At 42.3% G+C, this 18063-nt stretch overlaps 2 protein-coding genes across 4 annotated transcripts; one reads left to right on the top strand and one right to left on the bottom strand.

Annotated features, from left to right (window-relative positions):
• Positions 1-495: 495 nt before the first annotated feature.
• Positions 496-3412, bottom strand: LOC135493120 (WW domain-binding protein 4-like). Its single transcript, XM_064780051.1, has 9 exons — positions 3326-3412; positions 3060-3132; positions 2835-2897; positions 2511-2582; positions 2141-2216; positions 1853-2035; positions 1557-1666; positions 1092-1366; positions 496-903 (listed from the first exon to the last, which is right to left on the bottom strand). Coding segments are annotated over exons 1-9 (1083 nt in total). The 5' UTR covers positions 3328-3412; the 3' UTR covers positions 496-674.
• A 139-nt stretch (positions 3413-3551) lies between these two features.
• LOC135493102 (MBT domain-containing protein 1-like) lies at positions 3552-14043 on the top strand. Of its 3 annotated transcripts, none has more exons than XM_064780013.1 (16): positions 3552-3661; positions 4275-4293; positions 4800-4960; positions 5145-5340; positions 5921-6124; positions 6320-6390; positions 6611-6728; positions 6866-7000; positions 7250-7579; positions 7809-7990; positions 8166-8313; positions 8537-8851; positions 9104-9181; positions 9517-9711; positions 9905-10593; positions 10990-14043. In XM_064780013.1, exons 1-16 carry the CDS (start codon positions 3659-3661, stop codon positions 11155-11157), a joined length of 3012 nt encoding a protein of 1003 aa, XP_064636083.1. In that variant the 5' UTR covers positions 3552-3658; the 3' UTR covers positions 11158-14043. The 3 variants fall into 3 exon arrangements, with proteins under 3 accessions (XP_064636083.1, XP_064636082.1, XP_064636084.1); XM_064780012.1 differs by having other exon boundaries at positions 9104-9226; XM_064780014.1 differs by having other exon boundaries at positions 9104-9226; positions 9905-9970; positions 10990-11116.
• The last annotated feature ends 4020 nt before the right edge of the window (positions 14044-18063 follow it).

The raw sequence follows: 18063 nt of genomic DNA, 5'->3' as shown, positions 1-18063 counted from the left end.
TCAACCATACCCTTGTTGATACATAATCACTTATCTCGAGGTACACATTCAATCTAATGTACAGATCTCGATATGGACACAAGTCTCACATGGCCTTCAGATGCTTTAGGTCTTTATCTACAGGCCTTTGTGCGAGGCGAGAAATGAAATTGTACCATGCCAAGCAATGCACATTTTAGTATATTTCCAACTAGAGACGTCTTTGTTTGGAAACAAGGGTGGCTATTCCGTCCTCAATATTCATCAGGAGTCTGCCATCTGGTTGTGACAAACATGTAATGAGACGGTGGCACTTCTTGTGAGTATGTATCTCCCCAAAGACTTTATGTGGGTGTGTTCTTTCTGGTCAGGTTCAAATAAGTCTTTTCAATTATTCTCGTGATCAAAGCACTTTTCTTGGGTACCGACAGCTCTTAGGAGCTGAAAAATTATGAACGCTTTAGAGCCAAACGACAACACAAAAGCACAACAACAGAATGTTTTCAGTTAATTTTTTGTTTCATTTCCACGTTTACCAATAAATACAATTATGTAAACACAGCATCACCATACAAAAGTAATTGGAATTTGGTCAATACGTGGGCACTGAATGACAGCCAGGTACATGTAAGAATTCATCCTAATTTTCTTACATTTCATTGAGGAACCTTGTCCTCCAGAATATAAGTCAACCTTCAATCATCGTCCCGTTTCCTTGCATTAGATGCTGCACCCCCTATTTTTCTTTTCTTGAACACAATTCCTGGTTTCTGTCCCTGCTTTGTAGGTAGCTCAGCAGCACGTTTTTCTCTGAATTTTATTTTTGGTGGTTCAGTATAAGAAGTATCCACAGGAGTGTCTTTGCTCTCCTGTTGTTCCTGTATATGCCAATTGGATTTGGGAAGTTGGTAGTCAATCACTGGCCTGCAATTAAAATTTTGAATGAAAAAATACATACACCTCTATAGTGAACTGAATAAGAGACAGCTGAACCAGCTTCAGCAGACTTCATAAAACACCCGGCAAGACTAGGTTTACAAAGAGCTTCATGGTATACAGACACACTCGTGAACAATGTCTTGATTTTTTTTGTGACTACAGAACACACTTACTCTTCCTCTTGAGAGACTGTCTCCCAACTCCCGTAAGCAGACGGCCGACTTGGCCTCGGGGCACGATGCACAGGCTCCGGACTTGGTAAAGGAATCTCATCACTTGGCATTGGGATCGAGGCACATGGCATCGGTATTTGTGCAACAGGTACAGCTTCAGCACTTTGTACGAGCTGATCGGTTTTTTCTGTGGCACTTTCTTGAAGAGTCTCAGGTGCACTTTCTAACCGTGCTGCAGCTTCTGATTTTCCATTCGTTGTAGTTTCTGTAACCTCCTGAAATTTGAAACAGAATTTTATCGGAGAGTCACAGCAATAAATATCAAAATCATTTACCCATGTAGCCCACCATTGGTACATAATCTGGTCCTATGTCCGGTTCAAACTCGAACCCATTTTAAGGGTAGTCCAGTGATTATGAAATGAGCAATGCGGATATTACTCCCAGTGATTTATATTTCCATACCTTGACAGTATCTTCTTCTATTGTTGAAGCAGCTTCTTTCTTCTTTTTCTTCTTCTTCCCTTTCCTCTCAGAGGGTGGAACATATCCTTCTGGTTGTGTCCATGATGTTTCTGAAAGAAGAAAAAACAGTCACATCAAGTGATGCAATGAATAGAAATAAAGTTACTACAATGGACTGGTTTTCCAGTCCATTTTGACCAATAATTATATATTCAAATCAGGCCAGGGCATAAACAACTGCTCATGACAAAGATTGAAAACATCTTCCCAGAATTAACTCGAAATGTTTGTCTCACCTCCAGTTATTTTGTTCCAATAGTATGTATAACCATCAGGTGACTTGGCTTCATCCCAATCAGTCCCAGCTGTCGTTGTATCCGTTGTGTTTTTGGCGGGGTCAGCGGACGTCGTACTCTCTTGTTCCGTTTCTTCTGGTTGTTCAAACCCCTCTGGTCTGTTCTCAACTGTGTGGACTTTCTCTGCAAAGAATACCAATAGGTAGAAAGATAGAGTTTGCCTGTCTGTTTAAGCATATTACAGTTAAAAAGCTGGTATGATTTGAGAACGATTAAAAAGCAACTGACCTTTAATTTTGACTCCATAGACCGCTGCCATTGATGGATCATTGGCGATATCCCGTTTGAGAGCTTCAAGGGCATCCTAGCAAAAAAGACAACCAAAGGTTTGAAATCAATTTCAGAAGCATTTCTATGAGAATCAGTGTAGGAGACGTGCTTGCTACTAGCAGTCATGGTAAGCTGCCAGTCAAGAAGGAAAACTCTGATATAAACTTGTGAAGTACATGCATAAAAAGTCCACCAAAGTCGGCAGGGTCCATCCAGTTCTTGTGGCATATCCCATCTTCTGCTTTTGGTTTAGTTTCTAAAAGATTACCAAAACACAAGTTCCCAGAACTCTCAGCTTTGCCATCATTGGTTGTATTCACACACTTACCCGTTCCATCTTTGCCATGTCAGCACTCCGCTCATCTTGCGCTTTCGCATCTTTCAGACCCTTCTTTTTCAGCTGAATTTATAATAAAAAGTAAACTATGATTTTAGCATTTAAGACTTGCCTGCACAGGGGTAAGTGATTTTAAAGGACATCACATGCATTAAGGTGTCATTGTTTATCACATTTGGGGTCAACTTCTTTTATCTTGCGACATTTTAAAGAAAATCTTTTAAATGGCTTTAGAATGATACCCAGATCTTTTATAGGAAGACGGCTGATAACTTCTTGTAGAATGTGGAACATACTTAGATCTTCATCACTTACCGTATCAATTTTTTTCTTTACATTTTCAAGATGTCTCTTTCCTTTTTCATGAAAGTCAATACTCTGTAATTAAAGGGTCAATCCAATAGTCAGAAATAAGCAAAGAATTGATGAATTATCAATGAATATCTAGTGGACTTCAAAATACATAATTGAGTGCAATTTACAGATCTAATGACTAATGTCTCCGGCCAAGTACCCATTTTTCTTTCAGACACAACTTACAGGTTTATTTTCTGCAATCCAACATTTGCAAAAGTCGCAATATTTCCTTGGGTTTGACTTCCAGTATTCTGACCTAGAAATGAAGATATAATATGAGAGTTATACAATGTTAACTTATAGTTCATTGATTCATATGGAGCCAATTGTCGGATACTAATATGACAGATTCAAATTCAGACATTCAAAAATGCAGGGTTTTACACAACTTGGATGTGATTTTGCAAACGGCTTGGATCAAAATAACATTTAGGAACTGCAATATTCACATATTAAAAGTGTCTGTTTCCTCTTTGCTCGATAATACTTAAGTTTAATGAGCAGTGTTGATTTTTGTGCAAAAATCTATTTTTAGAAATAGGTAAAACCACCAGATTTGGTAAAATATATTTTGATTGGTCAGTTTTTGACACCCTCGGTTTCGATATCCAATGAAATTTTAGTTTACATCTGAGTCAGGACGGTACGCATGCGTTGTGCGTGGCTTTTGTTGTTGATAAAATTTTGCTGGAGAGGTGTCTGTGTTTTGCTGAATAAAGTTGACATTTGCGTAATTGTCAATGAAACATTTGGCAAGAAAGTTACATGATTAGTTAGTATAGATGGTAAGTAAGCTGGTGCATTTAATATTGTCATGAAAATCGTTTGGAAAAGGACAAATACATGGTCTCGAATGGGGGCATATTTTTAGATGAAGTGGGCATGTACATTTTTCGCATGCATGATGCACGTACATGTGACATATGGGTGTTTTTGTTTACATTTTCAACCTCAGGACCAATTGCTTTGTGTTGTCTTGCCCATATCAAAGCTTCATCCTGGGTTGTTTAGATGTTTGATTTCGTTTCGTATTATCCGAGGCCAAGTGGTGACGAGAAGGTCTAAGAAAATAACATCAGAAAATTCAGATGCTCACAACAACACGACAAGGCCGATAGGCCTCGACTGCTAAAGTCAGGCGGACAAAGGGAAGGCCAATGCCAAGCCCAAGGTGACAAAATGATGATGATATTGATCTTTCCGATATTTTGTTAACCTCAACCTCAATAGGCCTACATGGTTTTACTAGAACATGTTGCAAGATTTTAAAAGGTTCCAATAAAAAGTGAAAAATCATCATAAAATCGATATCAGAAGAAGGGATGATGAATGTGCGTTAGGTCACCACTGGTCCTTTGCAAATACCCCTCTACAAATCAATGTTTCTCATCTTTTCAGGAGCAAGACCAGGCATCAGGTAAGCTGCTAGTGCCAATCCTACTGTCTGAATTAAGCCTTATTTTTGTCTAGATATTTGGGCATTTTGACAACCAAGGACCACTGGCTCGGTCCAAGTGAATAACAAAACCATAATAAGAGCCCAAACAGTTTTCAAAGATGGCAATACTGTAACTTACTGGATAAAGAGTATCAAATAAAACAGTGTATCGCTCAGCTGGCCAAAAGTGGTAAACTGGTTAATTATCCACTTTATTGAATGTATGCCCAATTAGATAGTCCCCGCAGCAGATGTGTATGAATTGTGAAAAATTCAAAAGCCTGCTGCAAGCAAGTAGAACTTGGTATACTACATTATGGGGTAGGGCCTACTTGATGTTTATTCAAATAATATCACTCTACCTTGTGTCTGTCTAGCTGATGTTCTGAGAGAGAGTGTGAGGAAGGTGACAATTCAATCAATTTTTATTGGAAACTTGGTATGCGTCATATTTTTCCGAAAAATAATCTTTACTTTGCTTCCAGATTGGGGTAGTTGGCCCCTCACTGATCAGACCAACGAGATTGATGCAATGGTTGATGCCTACCATGAACAGCAGGATTGTGATGAGCCCATCCCAGAGCCCAACAACAGCTCTCTGGAGGGAAAGGAGGACTCGCTCTATGAAGAAAGCAGTGCCTTAGCTGTGAGTACACAATTTTATCTTGCATATTTGTACCTATCTTATTAAAAACCATATCTTCATATACAAGTCATGTGTTTTCTGTCCGAGTTGAATTTGAAGCCAGGGTGCATCAAGTCTGCTGAACATGGACAATTCTCTTTGGTTGCAACAAAAGTTTATTTTGTTTTATTTTTCTTCCACTTAGGGTGAAGATGATTTTGTGAATGATTACGCCATGTACGATGGCTATGATAGTTATAATGATAGTGGGTCTGGAGGGGCTCGATCGGATGACGACAGTGGCCAGGGATACAGTGAAGAGGACCAACTGGTCGATAAGAAAGGTGTTATCAAGAGTGGCAGCAGCGTTTATTTCTACCCTACAGGAAAGGAAGGAATGGGTAACTATTAGATTTTTGATTTGTGGATATTTGAGTTCAGGTTTGCTTCTTCAAGGGCAAAAATTTCAACATTATTCACAAATTCCGCCAATCTAGATCAGCGGGTTATTTCGTATATTTGTTACTTTTGGAAATTTTCTGAGACCTGGTTTCAGATTATTGCAATAGCAAGGACTCATTAGAAATTCAGAATCTGGCTGTTGAATTATGCGAATGATGTGCATGCGTGGATGTATGCTAGTGACGTGTACAGTACATGTGTTGTCGATGTCGGACAGGTGCACACCATAAATCTGGCCCTTATGTGATGCCACTTGATAGGAATAAATTTGCATAACTATTACCAGTGTTGAAATACATGGAGGTATCAAGTAGTTGAAATGCTGTCAGTAAGCAATAACTTGGGAGGACAGTACTGGATGTGAAGTGATGTTCAGTTAAGCATCAGTATTTTCCCCAATAATAATTATCAACTCAAATGCCAGCTGCTAAATGTGTGCTCAACATAATCACATTGACATTTTTACGCCAACCTGGGTTCTTTTGTGAATTCCATTCATAAAAAATGTCCTTTTTTTAGCGACCTGTGAAAATTGTGGCACCATTGGAATAAAACATGCGTTTTATTCCAAATCGAAAAAGTTCTGCAGCCTCCCATGTTCTCGGGAATACGGTGAGAAGTTCCCCCAGTCTCAACAGAAGCGAACGGTGAATAAACAAGACCAGTCGAAGAAGAAGTCGAGACCAAAAGGAAATCACGTTCAGAATGTGAATCAGGAACCGGGTGGGTTGATTGGTGTTTATGATTTGAATTCTCGAGAAAAGGACATGTTCTTCTACATTCAGATAGTCATAGCCTGTTCGCTGCAGGTCTTAGATATATTTACAATATAAAGAAAAAGCTTGGAATTCTTCTGCTTCATTATCCATAAAGCTAATGTTTGACGTACTTGACCAGTCTTTATTGTTTGTTCTTCAGCTTCTTTTGACTGGAGTAACTATTTGACTGATACAGATGCGGACGCAGCTTCTGTGTCTTGTTTTAAACATGTGAGTATGCAACGAACTATCATTATTTGGGGTTACTGCATCGTATCTTATGAAGATCCTGGAAGTTATGGATTAATTCCAGGTATTTTCCGAGTAAGGGTCATAAACTCATCTTGCTGTAAGGTAACATATCCAGCCATTGTATCATGATAACTACACTTCTCGTCTGATCAAGTTTGTTGATATGAATAATATTTGCCCCCATTTTATTAATCTTCAGGTGGCAATGACTGACGCCTGGGAGAACATTACAGTCGGTATGAAAGTAGAGGTGCTAAACTCGGATTGTGACATCCCAAACAATGCCTACTGGATTGCTGCCGTATTGAAAATAGCTGGTAAGCATATTAGACTGGAGAGAGTAAATGTATTGTGATTTGATGCAGTGTATGTCGATGGTAAAGCATTGTCACAACTGACTGAAACCTCCTCTACCTCACTCTCGACTCATGAAATGTATTCGTTTCTTTTCTAGGTTATAAAGCCATGTTGCGCTATGAAGGCTTTGGCCAAGACAGTTGCCGAGACTTCTGGGTGAATCTCTGTACGAATTCGGTTCATCCGGTCGGCTGGTGTGCTACCATTGGGAAACCTCTTGTTCCTCCCAAAAGTAAGTCAGTTATTTTGGTAATCAATTCCGCTCTGTGGTCGTTGACTCCTTACTGTCTTAGTGTCTCTCTGAGCAAAAGTGGACTAGCTTCATGGCGGCAGCTTTGAACAATTGGTACAATTGGGCACACTCAAATAGTTCTGAGCACCTTGTAAATTTCAATTTGATTACACTCAGTCACGAGGGTGTCCTTGATAGAGGGGTTCTACTGTATGTTTTATAATTTCATCTCTTATATCACACTTACAGCCATACAACATAAGTATTCTGACTGGAAGGATTTCCTCGTCAAAAGGCTGACCGGTGCTCGAACAGTTCCAAATAACTTCTACAGCAAGGTGCTAGAAAACCTGAACAACGGGCAGCTGAAGAAGGGCATGTTTGTTGAGGTCGTCGACAAGATGTGTGTGTCAGCGATGCGCGTCGCCACTGTCGATGAAGTTCACGGCGGCCGACTCCGGCTGAAATACACAGACTCGCTAATGGTCAACGATGATTTCTGGGTGCATGAGCGGTCACCCTTGGTGCATCATGTTGGCTGGTCACAGATGGTCGGACATAAGCTACATGCGTCTGCTGGTGAGTGTCATGCCTTAAAGCGATCTTATCCTGGCGTTTAGGACAAGGATACTCTGAATTGAAACCACAGCTAGAGATTGGTGACCTCGGCCACCTTGGTTGCTGATCGGAGTCTGAGATTGGACTGTTTTTGAAAAAGTTTGTGTTATACCAATTCTTAACCTTATTAATCATGATAGTGTTGTGTTCTTTTGTTAACTTAATCGTAAATATGTATCTTCCACTTCAGAATATAAAAATCGAAGTCTCAAAAAAATTGCTCTGAAAAATTATGCAGATGATGACAGTCGACCGGATATGTTTCCCAAACTGAAAGATCCTCCTGAGGGCATAAGGTTTGAAGTCGGCATGAAACTTGAGGCGATCGATCCGTTGAATCTCTCATCAATATGTGTTGCCACTGTCATGAAGGTAAGATCTTAACAGAAGTCCTAGTTTTATTACACTTTCCTCAGAGCCCTTCAGCAGACCCCAAGGTTATTATGGCCTCTGAAATCATTTTAGGTGTGATAGATTGTAGATATACCATTGTGCTGCCGTCTATTGTCACACTCATTGATTTATCTTTTAATTTTTCGTCTTCTAGGTGCTCCGTAATAACTACTTGATGATCGGTATTGACGGTTCAATGGCGGCAAATGGATCTGATTGGTTCTGCTACCATGCTTCATCACCCTGTATATTCCCAGTCGGTTTCTGTGAAATCAACAATATCGAACTCTCCCCTCCAAAAGGTAACAAACAAACTTGACAACCCTGTCCATCTGGGAAAGGTTCCCTTCGTTAAAAATGTATCTTAAAGTTTGAAATGTTTGCTCATTTTCAATGGTTGGTTGACGAAATATTGTGTTTGCTGCCAACATCTAATGGTTAGTGGATTACAGTTGAAATGCATTCACACACGCTATCCTGATACGCAGACCACTTCTTTCACTTATTTTCCCCTCTCTTTCCCAGGCTACAGAACACCGCCATTCAAATGGTTCGACTATCTGAAGCAAACAAAATCAGTGGCAGCACCGGTGAAACTCTTCGATAAAGTCATACCAAAACATGGGTATAAAGTCGGCATGAAGTTAGAAGCTGTTGATTTGATGGAACCGCGACTACTTTGTGTCGGGGCAGTGGGACGGGTCGTTGGTCGACTTTTGCGGATCCATTTTGATGGCTGGGAGACGGAATACGACCAGTGGGTGGATTGTCAGTCCCCGGATATCTATCCGGTCGGTTGGTGTGAAATGGTTGGATATAATTTGGAGGGCCCGAGGCATGGTGAGTAGATATGAATGTCTATTGTGATTTTTAAAATATAACATGCGGTAATGCGATTGAAGTGTCTCATTTTGTCAGAAGCACATCTGAACAAATCAGTTTTCTTATGTTTTGGGAAAACAATTGAAGCTAGATCTCCAGCGGGTCAGTGAGTGTTGGAACCAGGAAGTGACAAATGATGCAGGGTCATTGGTAAAGGTACTAGCTGATTTCAATGCAGAATTTGACAGAAACTTTTTGTTGAATCTGCAGATTATGTGGCAGCCCTGGCAGCATCACAACCAAAACGCAAGAAGCCAAAGACTCAAGTATATCGTGGACCAAGAAAGAGTAAGTCCAGTGCAAGTGGCAATACCCAAAAGACCTCTAAAACAAGTATGATATCATCGATAGACAATCAATCAATCAGTCATTAATACCAGCCTGGGAACCCCATTGGATTTTTTGCTGACGGTATGAAGTCCACCAACTTCACGCACCTTGGTACAGACACATGCCCCCACGAAGAGCCAGGAGTTCCTTGATAGCCATGAATTACAATTCTTGGTTCTCTCCTTGGAATTGAACCCCCATTACCTCCTGATTACAAGCCTGGTGCAAAAACACTAAGCCACTGATCTCCCCATTTATCAGAACGGTCTTATATCTTTATTATCTTGTTGCAGAGAGAAAACCAAAGACACCCCCCATGAGGATATCAGGCTCGGGTCGTGGAGGTTACACCTACAGTACTCCTTCATATGTCCCGCTGCCCCCTGAGCAAGTGGCTGCAACACTACCACCACCTTTACTCGACGAGAGAGACTCGCAAGATAGCATAAAAATGTCAAAGGAAATGCCGATGGAAGTGGATTCATCTGGTGAGCATCTACTTTGATATCAGTCAAATAATTTTCAGTCTAAGTCCAGCTCTTAGTTTATAGACCTCGCCTTCTATGGTGCTTTGCTAGAAACAGCTGTGACACATGTTTTGATAATGGATTTGGTGCGTTGCATTTTGATAAAATGCCAAGCACTGAGCAATTCTTTACGAAATTCAAATCTCTTTTCTAGGTTCAGACTCAAAGGATTCAAAACCTCCAACGATGATGCAAACGAACCCAACACTCCAAACCAAGGGTAATGACATGCCTAACCTCACCTCCATGATAACCAAACCAACACCTACGATAACCTCGTCCCCAAAAACACCCCCAAATAACTCACCAATGGCTGCGGCGTTAAAAACAGCGACTGCCATTTGGAAGCAACAGCAACAACAACATCAGCTGGTGAAACACAACTTACAAGTGTCGCCACCGAGAAATACGATGAACATGTCGCCACAGCGGGTACCAAATCTGTCGCCTCCAAGGGTTCAGAATTTATCACCACCCAGAGTACCGAACCTCTCTCCTCACCATGTCCAGACTCTATCACCACCCCGAGTTACGGCTGTATTGACGAATATCTCGCCACCAGCAGGACTTACAACACCTCCAGGTGGAAACATGTTTATCCCGGCTACGACGACAGTCCTGTACGGGAGTCCACCAGTCAAGCACGACTCCTCACCCGCACATTACGTCCAATCAGCCTTCACCCATTACATTCCACGCATTTTACCAGGAGACACAAGTGAAGACAATCTGCGGCTCTCGTCGAGTCGGCCTTACACTCCAGAATTATGGACTTCAAACGACGTCTGCCAGTTTCTGCAGAAAAACGAATGTGGGGCTTACAGCGACAGTTTTAGTAAGAGGGTAAGTGACTGGGGATACTTGGTTGATGGATCTGTGCAATTGGTTGTTGCTCTTCCTTTGACCCTTAAACCTTTTCACCAATATGTGCCCCTATGTAACAACTAGCTTCTCCGCCTTTCACCCCAAAAACTTATTTTCAGTTATTGTGTACATATATGTAGTTAGCGAATAGCACATGATGCTGGCGGGAGCTCCTCATGGACTACATTCTGTGATATGTTGCCAGTTCATTTGCAACAAACTGATATTTCAAACTATCTACAACCTGGCTAAGATCTTATGCAGCATATCTACCTATCTGTTCTTGCCAATATTTGGGAAGCGTAATTTTTGTGCTTGGTGAAGAAAATGATTCATAAACAATAATTTCACAACTCATTTTTTCTGTCTCTTCAGGGTATTGATGGTCATAAATTCCTGACATTGAGCAAGGAACAGATTGTGAACTTAACCGGCATGAAAGTCGGACCTTCGCTGAAAATCTTCGATCTCATTCAGTCTCTTAAGATCAAGGTTAAGGAACAAAGTCGGGCCAAGGTCAGCTTGAAGCCTTCAAGGACGTAGCTAGTGAGGTGCAGGGATTTGTGGAATGGATGTAATCAAACGTATTGAATGAGAAATGTGGACTCGCTCGAGGATAAACAAATATGATGTCAATGAACTGGAAAATGCTGGTTGCTTATGCATCTTTCAATGTGCATGTATGTCCTCTGCACCCCCCATTTATGTGGTGCTGGCCATGTTTCGACATCTTACTCTACTAAGGCTCCATATCTGTACGTCATCATTGTGTAATTAGATTAAGGGGGAGTGCAAGGCACACATTGACACTTGCATCAACGGTGGACCCTCTGGGCTCCTAAGCTCTACTGTAGCCTAGAATGTGGGCGGGGAACTGAATTCATAACCGGTGCAAAGCCTCGAAACATTTGTAGCAATTGCTCAATTAATAACCTCGGCACTGGATTTTACACTGAACAGGGTCAGATAATCATGAATGTAAGTGATAGGCTCTGAGAATTGAAAAGTTTCAAAAGTATTAAAATAACCAATTTTGAAAAAATGTGTTGTCAACATCAGTCACTCTACAATGCATCTCTGTAAAAAGCCATCATCAAGGTAGTCTGTATATAATCTTAGACTATTGCTATTTGCCATATTAATACTATCTAAATCTTGTAGATGTTAGTGACTTGGGCATTTTGTACTGAAATAAAGTGACTCATCACATTGAGTCTAGCATGAGGTCACATTGCATTCTTTTAAGGTGGATATCGTAAAATAATGACTTCTAGAGTAGAGTGTCCTTGATATCAGATTCAATGTTGTGGGTCGCTTATAGGGACTAGTTTGTGTTCATTGATTTCAATCCTGCTTTTCAGCTACATACATGTACTGCATATATTGTCATCTTATGACCATCTTTGAGCTTGGGTTCATTTTTGCATAGAGCATTATATTACTCTTCATCATATGTTTATATGAATACACATCCATAATACTTGTACTCCTATTCCAAAGGCAGCATAGCATTTTTGTACAGTGACATTCATGTACTGTAAATTAAGATTTGTGTACTGTAAATCAACATTTATGTACTGTAAATGTACTGAATTAGGTTTGTAGAGTAATGTGTATACCACTGGAAAACATGTGGTCACAGTAGTTACATTAAGTCATAATATAAGGATTCAATTTTAGTCGAATCACGTCGCGTTCAGGTTGAACTTTGTTGCCGGTGCATACATTTAAGTGAGTGTATTTGAAATATTTGAGTGAGATATCTAGATATCGGAGCAACTGAGCAAAGTCTGCTTCACGAAAACATTTTTTGTATGAAGTGGGAAAGACGATGAGAAAACTTGTTGCCATAGCAAGTACTGCTGAAATATTTAGGGCTAAAATAGATTGCGTGTTGCTTGATGCCAGATGCCAATTTCGACCGCTGTGCCATCAATGAAAGAGAAAAACCTATAAGTTAAAGTTAGCATAGGTCATCGTCCTCCACAGTGAGGCTTGACTTCATGTGCTGTATATTGTCATGTTTGTAAATAGGCCTGTTCATTTGTATGTTGAGTCATCTTGTCACCAAAAGTCATGTTCTGTTCCATTGTCGTCGTGGCTCCCAAAGCATATAAGAGAAATCACATTGTAAATGTTGGATTCAGTCTCATTTCATGTCATTATTGTAAATATACACTCATGTCATTGTCATTTCAAAAGTTCATTTTTATTTATGTAGGTAAAAAGGGGTAGACTAGAATAGATTCTGACATGTAGAAGCCCTGCAATCAAATACTGCAAAACACCAAATTTTCGGAGGAATTTTTTTTTATGGACATTTCTAAAAACTCAGATTCGTGGGTCTTGTCTATTGGTGAATTTGTTAACCAGAACTGAACTCGATCGAAACGAGGCACTCAGTTGATACTAAAGTTTGGTTCATTAGCTTTACAATGACATAAGTTGGTGGTTCAGTTCTGCAAAAGGCGTCGCAACAAAATAAAACGGGCGCAATATTGCATTTGTTGATCAACTTAAATACCCTCTGTAAATAAACCTTCTCGTACATGTAATACGCGCATCAGATTATTTTTGTAAAACCAGCTAGTCATGTATGTTGTATGTCTGTCCATTTCATTTTGTTATGTAGTCTCGGCCATAGATGTAAAAGCAGATTTAACATATGGGGCCTGCAAACGAGCTATTTTGTAACCTGCATGCAAGAAAAATGGCTCTTTGGGGTGGTGATCGTGTAGGTACCTGCAGAATCCGTGACTGCACCGCCCTGTGATCGATATCAAATCCAGCGGTCCCAGTTTTACCCGCAGATGGGAGATCCATTTGTCATGCGTTGCAGTGACTTCAATCGCAGGTTGTTTAAATTGCTCTTTTGCGCGGTGCTCTAGAAATATTGACCAACTGGAATAATTGTTGCTTTAGGTTTTAGCCAGGGTTATCCAAAACAGGTTATCTTGTTGGCAGAATATTTATTCAAAGCTTTTCGCCAGCTACATATTCCTACATTCAGTTAATCTTTTGAGGCAGAACTTCCATAGTGTCGAAAATCATGTTATTTTGTAAGGAGTGTGTTTATGTACAGGCTTGATCAGTACAGGGTGGCCCAGAATTATCTTCCCTCGCACAATAGGATTCTATTGTGTGAGGGAAGATAATTCTGGGCCACCCTGTAGAATGAGACGGAATAGAAAAGCATTAATGCATCTAATTCTGGCCCACTTGGACAAAAGTCTGGCCAAAAAATTCAGTCCTTAAAAATCCTCTCTTGGAATGAAAGGCGGTCAAGATGAATGCATCAGACTGTCCATTTTGTTTATGGAAACTACATGTATGAGTTCCTCCCTAGCATTTATTAGTTAATCATATTTGTAAAAAGATTTACCAGCTTTTGATAATGACAGTTGTTCAAGGATTTGACAGGCTGCAATAAAATTTATCCTTTATTGAAATGTACCATTTGCTTTTGATCTTGTTTGCACAAGGGCCCCATTGTATCAAAGGGCTCAAAGCAGTGATGGTCAGTAGGCCGAATGACGTCTTCACTGTATTCTGATGGTTGGTTGTGACTGCATTGGATGCCGGTTGGTTGTGTCTTTGCTTTTCTTTGCATTGTCTTCACTATTCTACTGGGTGGTTGTGGCTATGCATTCGAATAAGACAGTTACAACCAGACCAAACCTGGCACCTGCTATGTCTTCCCAGCACAGAGGGAGTGACTGTCGCAACCAGACTCTAATCAAACCTGGCAACACCAGTCTTGCAAGCACAGCGAAAGAGCTGAGACAGTCACAATCAGACTCGAATCAAACCTGCAGCTCCAGTCTTACAAGCACAGTGAAAGAGATGAGACAGTCACAATCAGACTCGAATCAAACCTGCAGCTCCAGTCTTACAAGCACAGTGAAATAGCTGAGACAGTCACAATCAGACTCGAATCAAACCTGCAGCTCCAGTCTTACAAGCACAGTGAAAGAGATGAGACAGTCACAATCAGACTCGAATCAAACCTGCAGCTCCAGTCTTACAAGCAAAGTGAAAGAGATGAGACAGTCACAATCAGACTCGAATCAAACCTGCAGCTCCAGTCTTACAAGCAAAGTGAAAGAGATGAGACAGTCACAATCAGACTCGAATCAAACCTGGCAGCTCCAGTCTTGCCAGCACAGTGAAAGAGCTGAGACAGTCACAACCAGACCAAATCAAACCTGGCAGCTCCAGTCTTGCCAGCACAGTGAAAGAGATGAGACAGTCACAACCAGAACAAATCAAACCTGGCAGCTCCAGTCTTTCCATCACAGTGAAAGAGCTGAGACAGTCACAATCAAACTCAATTCAAAAACCTTCAGCTCCAGTCTTGCCAGCACAGTAAAAGAGATGAGACAGCCACAACTAGACCGAATCAAACCTGGCAGCTCTAGTCTTGCCATCACAGTGAAATAGCTGAGACAGTCACAATCAGACTAATCAAACCTTCAGCTCCAGTCTTGCCAGCACAGTGAAAGAGATGAGACAGTCACAGCTAGACCGAATCAAACCTGGAAGCTCCAACGTCTTGCCATCACAGTGAAATAACTGAGACAGTCACAATCAGACTCAAATCAAACCTTCAGCTCCAGTCTTGCCAGCACAGTGAAAGAGATGAGACAGTCACAACCAGACGAAATCAAACCTGGCAGCTCCAGTCTTGCCAGCCAATGGAAGAGATCAGACAGCCACAACTAGACAGAATCCGATCTGGCAGCTCCAACGTATTGCCAGCACAGTGAAAGAGATGAGACAGCCACAACCAGACGACTGAATCAAACCTGGCAGCTCCAACGTCTTGCCAGTAAAGTGAAAGAGATGAGACAGTCACAACCAGACCGAATGAAACCTGGCAGCTTATGTCTTGCCATCACAGTGAAAGAGCTGAGACAGTCACAATCAGACTCGAATCAAACCTTCAGCTCCAGTCTTTCCAGCACAGTGAAAGCGATGAGACAGTCACAGACAGACTGAGGGATGTTGTTCCCCCAAAACCCTTTCTGATCGGTAGGGATGAGACAAAATCGGGCCTCGCTGTCCCACCATGTTGCCAGCATTGTGAGGGATATGCGACCGACACAGATAGGCCAAATGGGCCCTGGCACTTTCATTATGTTGCCAACACCACACGGTGAGATCGATGAGACAGTCACAATCACACAGAATGGTACCTGAGCCAAGGCCACTGCCTTGCCGACATGGTGCGCGAGACAAGACAGTCCAACCAGACTGAATCGGGCCAATCACCTCCACTGTCTTGCCAAATCAAGACGGATGACTGTCTCATCTCTGTCACTGTGCTGGCAATACTGGAGCTACCAGGTTGGACTCGGTCTGGTTGTGACTGCTCATCTCTTCCATGCGCTGGCAAGACTGGAGCTACCAGGCTGGATTCGGTCTTGTTGTGGCCGTCTCGTCTCTTCCACGGGCTGAGAGACGTTGGAGTTGCCAGGTTAGATTCGGTCTGCTTGTGACTGTCTCATCTTTTCCATGGGCTGACAAGACGTTGGAGCTGCCATGTTGGATTCGCTCTGCCTGCAGCTGTCTCATCTCTTCCGCAGGCTGGAAGACGTTGGAGCTGCCAGGTTGGATTCGCTCTGTTTGTGGCTGTCCCATCTCTTTCAAGGGGCTGGCAAGACGTTGGATCTACCTGATTGGACTCGGTCTGGTTGTGCATTTATCGTCTCTTTCTCTGTGCTGGCAAGAGTTTGGAGCAGCCAGGTTTGATTCGGTCTAGTTGTGACTGTCTCATCTCTTTCACTGTGCTGGTAAGACTGGGCGGCTGTGTCAGACGGCCAGGTTTGGTTCGGTCTGGTTGTGACTGTCTCAGCTCTTTCACTGTGCTCTCAAGACTTTGGAGCAGCCAGGTTTGATTCGGTCTAGTTGTGACTGTCTCATCTCTCCTACTGTGCTGCATAGCAAGAATGGACGGTCATGTTTGGGTCGGTCTGGTTGTGACTTTGGAGAAACCAAGTGTGTCCGTCTCATCACAAGCTCAGTGCCGGCAACACAGTGTTAGTCTGTGTTGTATCCCATAACCAAATATTGATGATAGGTACGTGGTACAAGGCTGTTGAAGTGCCTGGCCCGATTCGATGTGGTTGTGACCTTCTCATCTCTTTCACTGTTCTGACAAAACTGGACGGCCAGGTTTGATTCGGTCTAGTTTTGCCTGTCCCATCATCCCTTCCATGGGCTGGCAAGACGTTGGAGCTGCCAGGCTTGATTCGGTCTGGTTGTAACTGCTCGTCTCTTCCATGGGCTGGCAAGACTGGAGCTGCCAGGTTGGATTTGGTCTTGTTGTGGCTGTCTCATCTCTTTCACTGTGCAGGCAAGACTTGACTGCCTGGTTTCGTTTGGTCTGGTTGTGGCTGTCTAACTCTTTCACTGTGCTAGCAAGACTTTGGAGCAGCCAGGTGTGTCCGTCTCATCAAAATCTCAGTGCGGGCAACAAGGTGTTCTTCTGTGTTTAATCCCATAACCAAGTATTGATGGTAGGTACGTGGTACAAGACGGTGAAAGTGCCTCGCCTTGCCCGATTCGATGTGGTTGTGACTGTCTCATCTCATTCACTGTTCTGCCAAAACTGGACGGCTAGGTTTGATTCGGTCTAGTTGTGACTGTCTCATCTTTTTCACTGTGTTGGCAAGACTGGAGCCGCCAGGCTTGATTCGGTCTGGTTGTGACTGTCTCATCTCTTTAACTGTGCTGGCAAGACTGGAGCCGCCAGGCTTGATTCGGTCTGGTTGTGACTGTCTCATCTCTTTCATTGTGCTGGTAAGACTGGAGCTGCCAGGTTTGATTCGAGTCTGGTTGTGACTGTCTCATCTCTTTCATTGTGCTGGCAAGACGACGTTGGAGCCGCCAGGTTTGATTCGGTCTGATTGTGACTGTCTCATCTCTTTCACTGTGCTGGCAAGACTGGAGCTGCCAGGTTTGATTCGAGTCTGATTGTGACTGTCTCATCTCTTTCACTGTGCTAGCAAGACTGGAGCTGCCAGGTTTGATTCGAGTCTGATTGTGACTGTCTCAGCTCTTTCACTGTGTTGGCAAGACTGGAGCTGCCAGGTTTGATTCGAGTCTGATTGTGACTGTCTCAGCTCTTTCACTGTGCTGGCAAGACTGGAGCTGCCAGGTTTGATTCGAGTCTGATTGTGACTGTCTCAGCTCTTTCACTGTGCTGGCAAGACTGGAGCTGCCAGGTTTGATTTGGTCTGGTTGTGACTGTCTCAGCTCTTTCACTGTGCTGGCAAGACAATGTTGGAGCTGCCAGGTTTGATTCGGTCTGATTGTGGCTGTCTCATCATGTTGCGAACATACATGGAGTGAGACAGATGAGGCAGTCACAACCAGACCAAATTGGACGTGGTACAGTTGCTTACTGCTGCCGAAACTTGGAACAAATGTGACAAAGAAGACAAAACA

This window comes from Lineus longissimus, chromosome 9, assembly GCF_910592395.1.
Source record: "Lineus longissimus chromosome 9, tnLinLong1.2, whole genome shotgun sequence".
In the NCBI taxonomy this organism is placed as follows: Eukaryota; Metazoa; Nemertea; class Pilidiophora; order Heteronemertea; family Lineidae; genus Lineus; species Lineus longissimus.
Note: the sequence above shows the minus strand (reverse complement) of the source record. Positions and strands in the feature narration are given on the sequence as shown.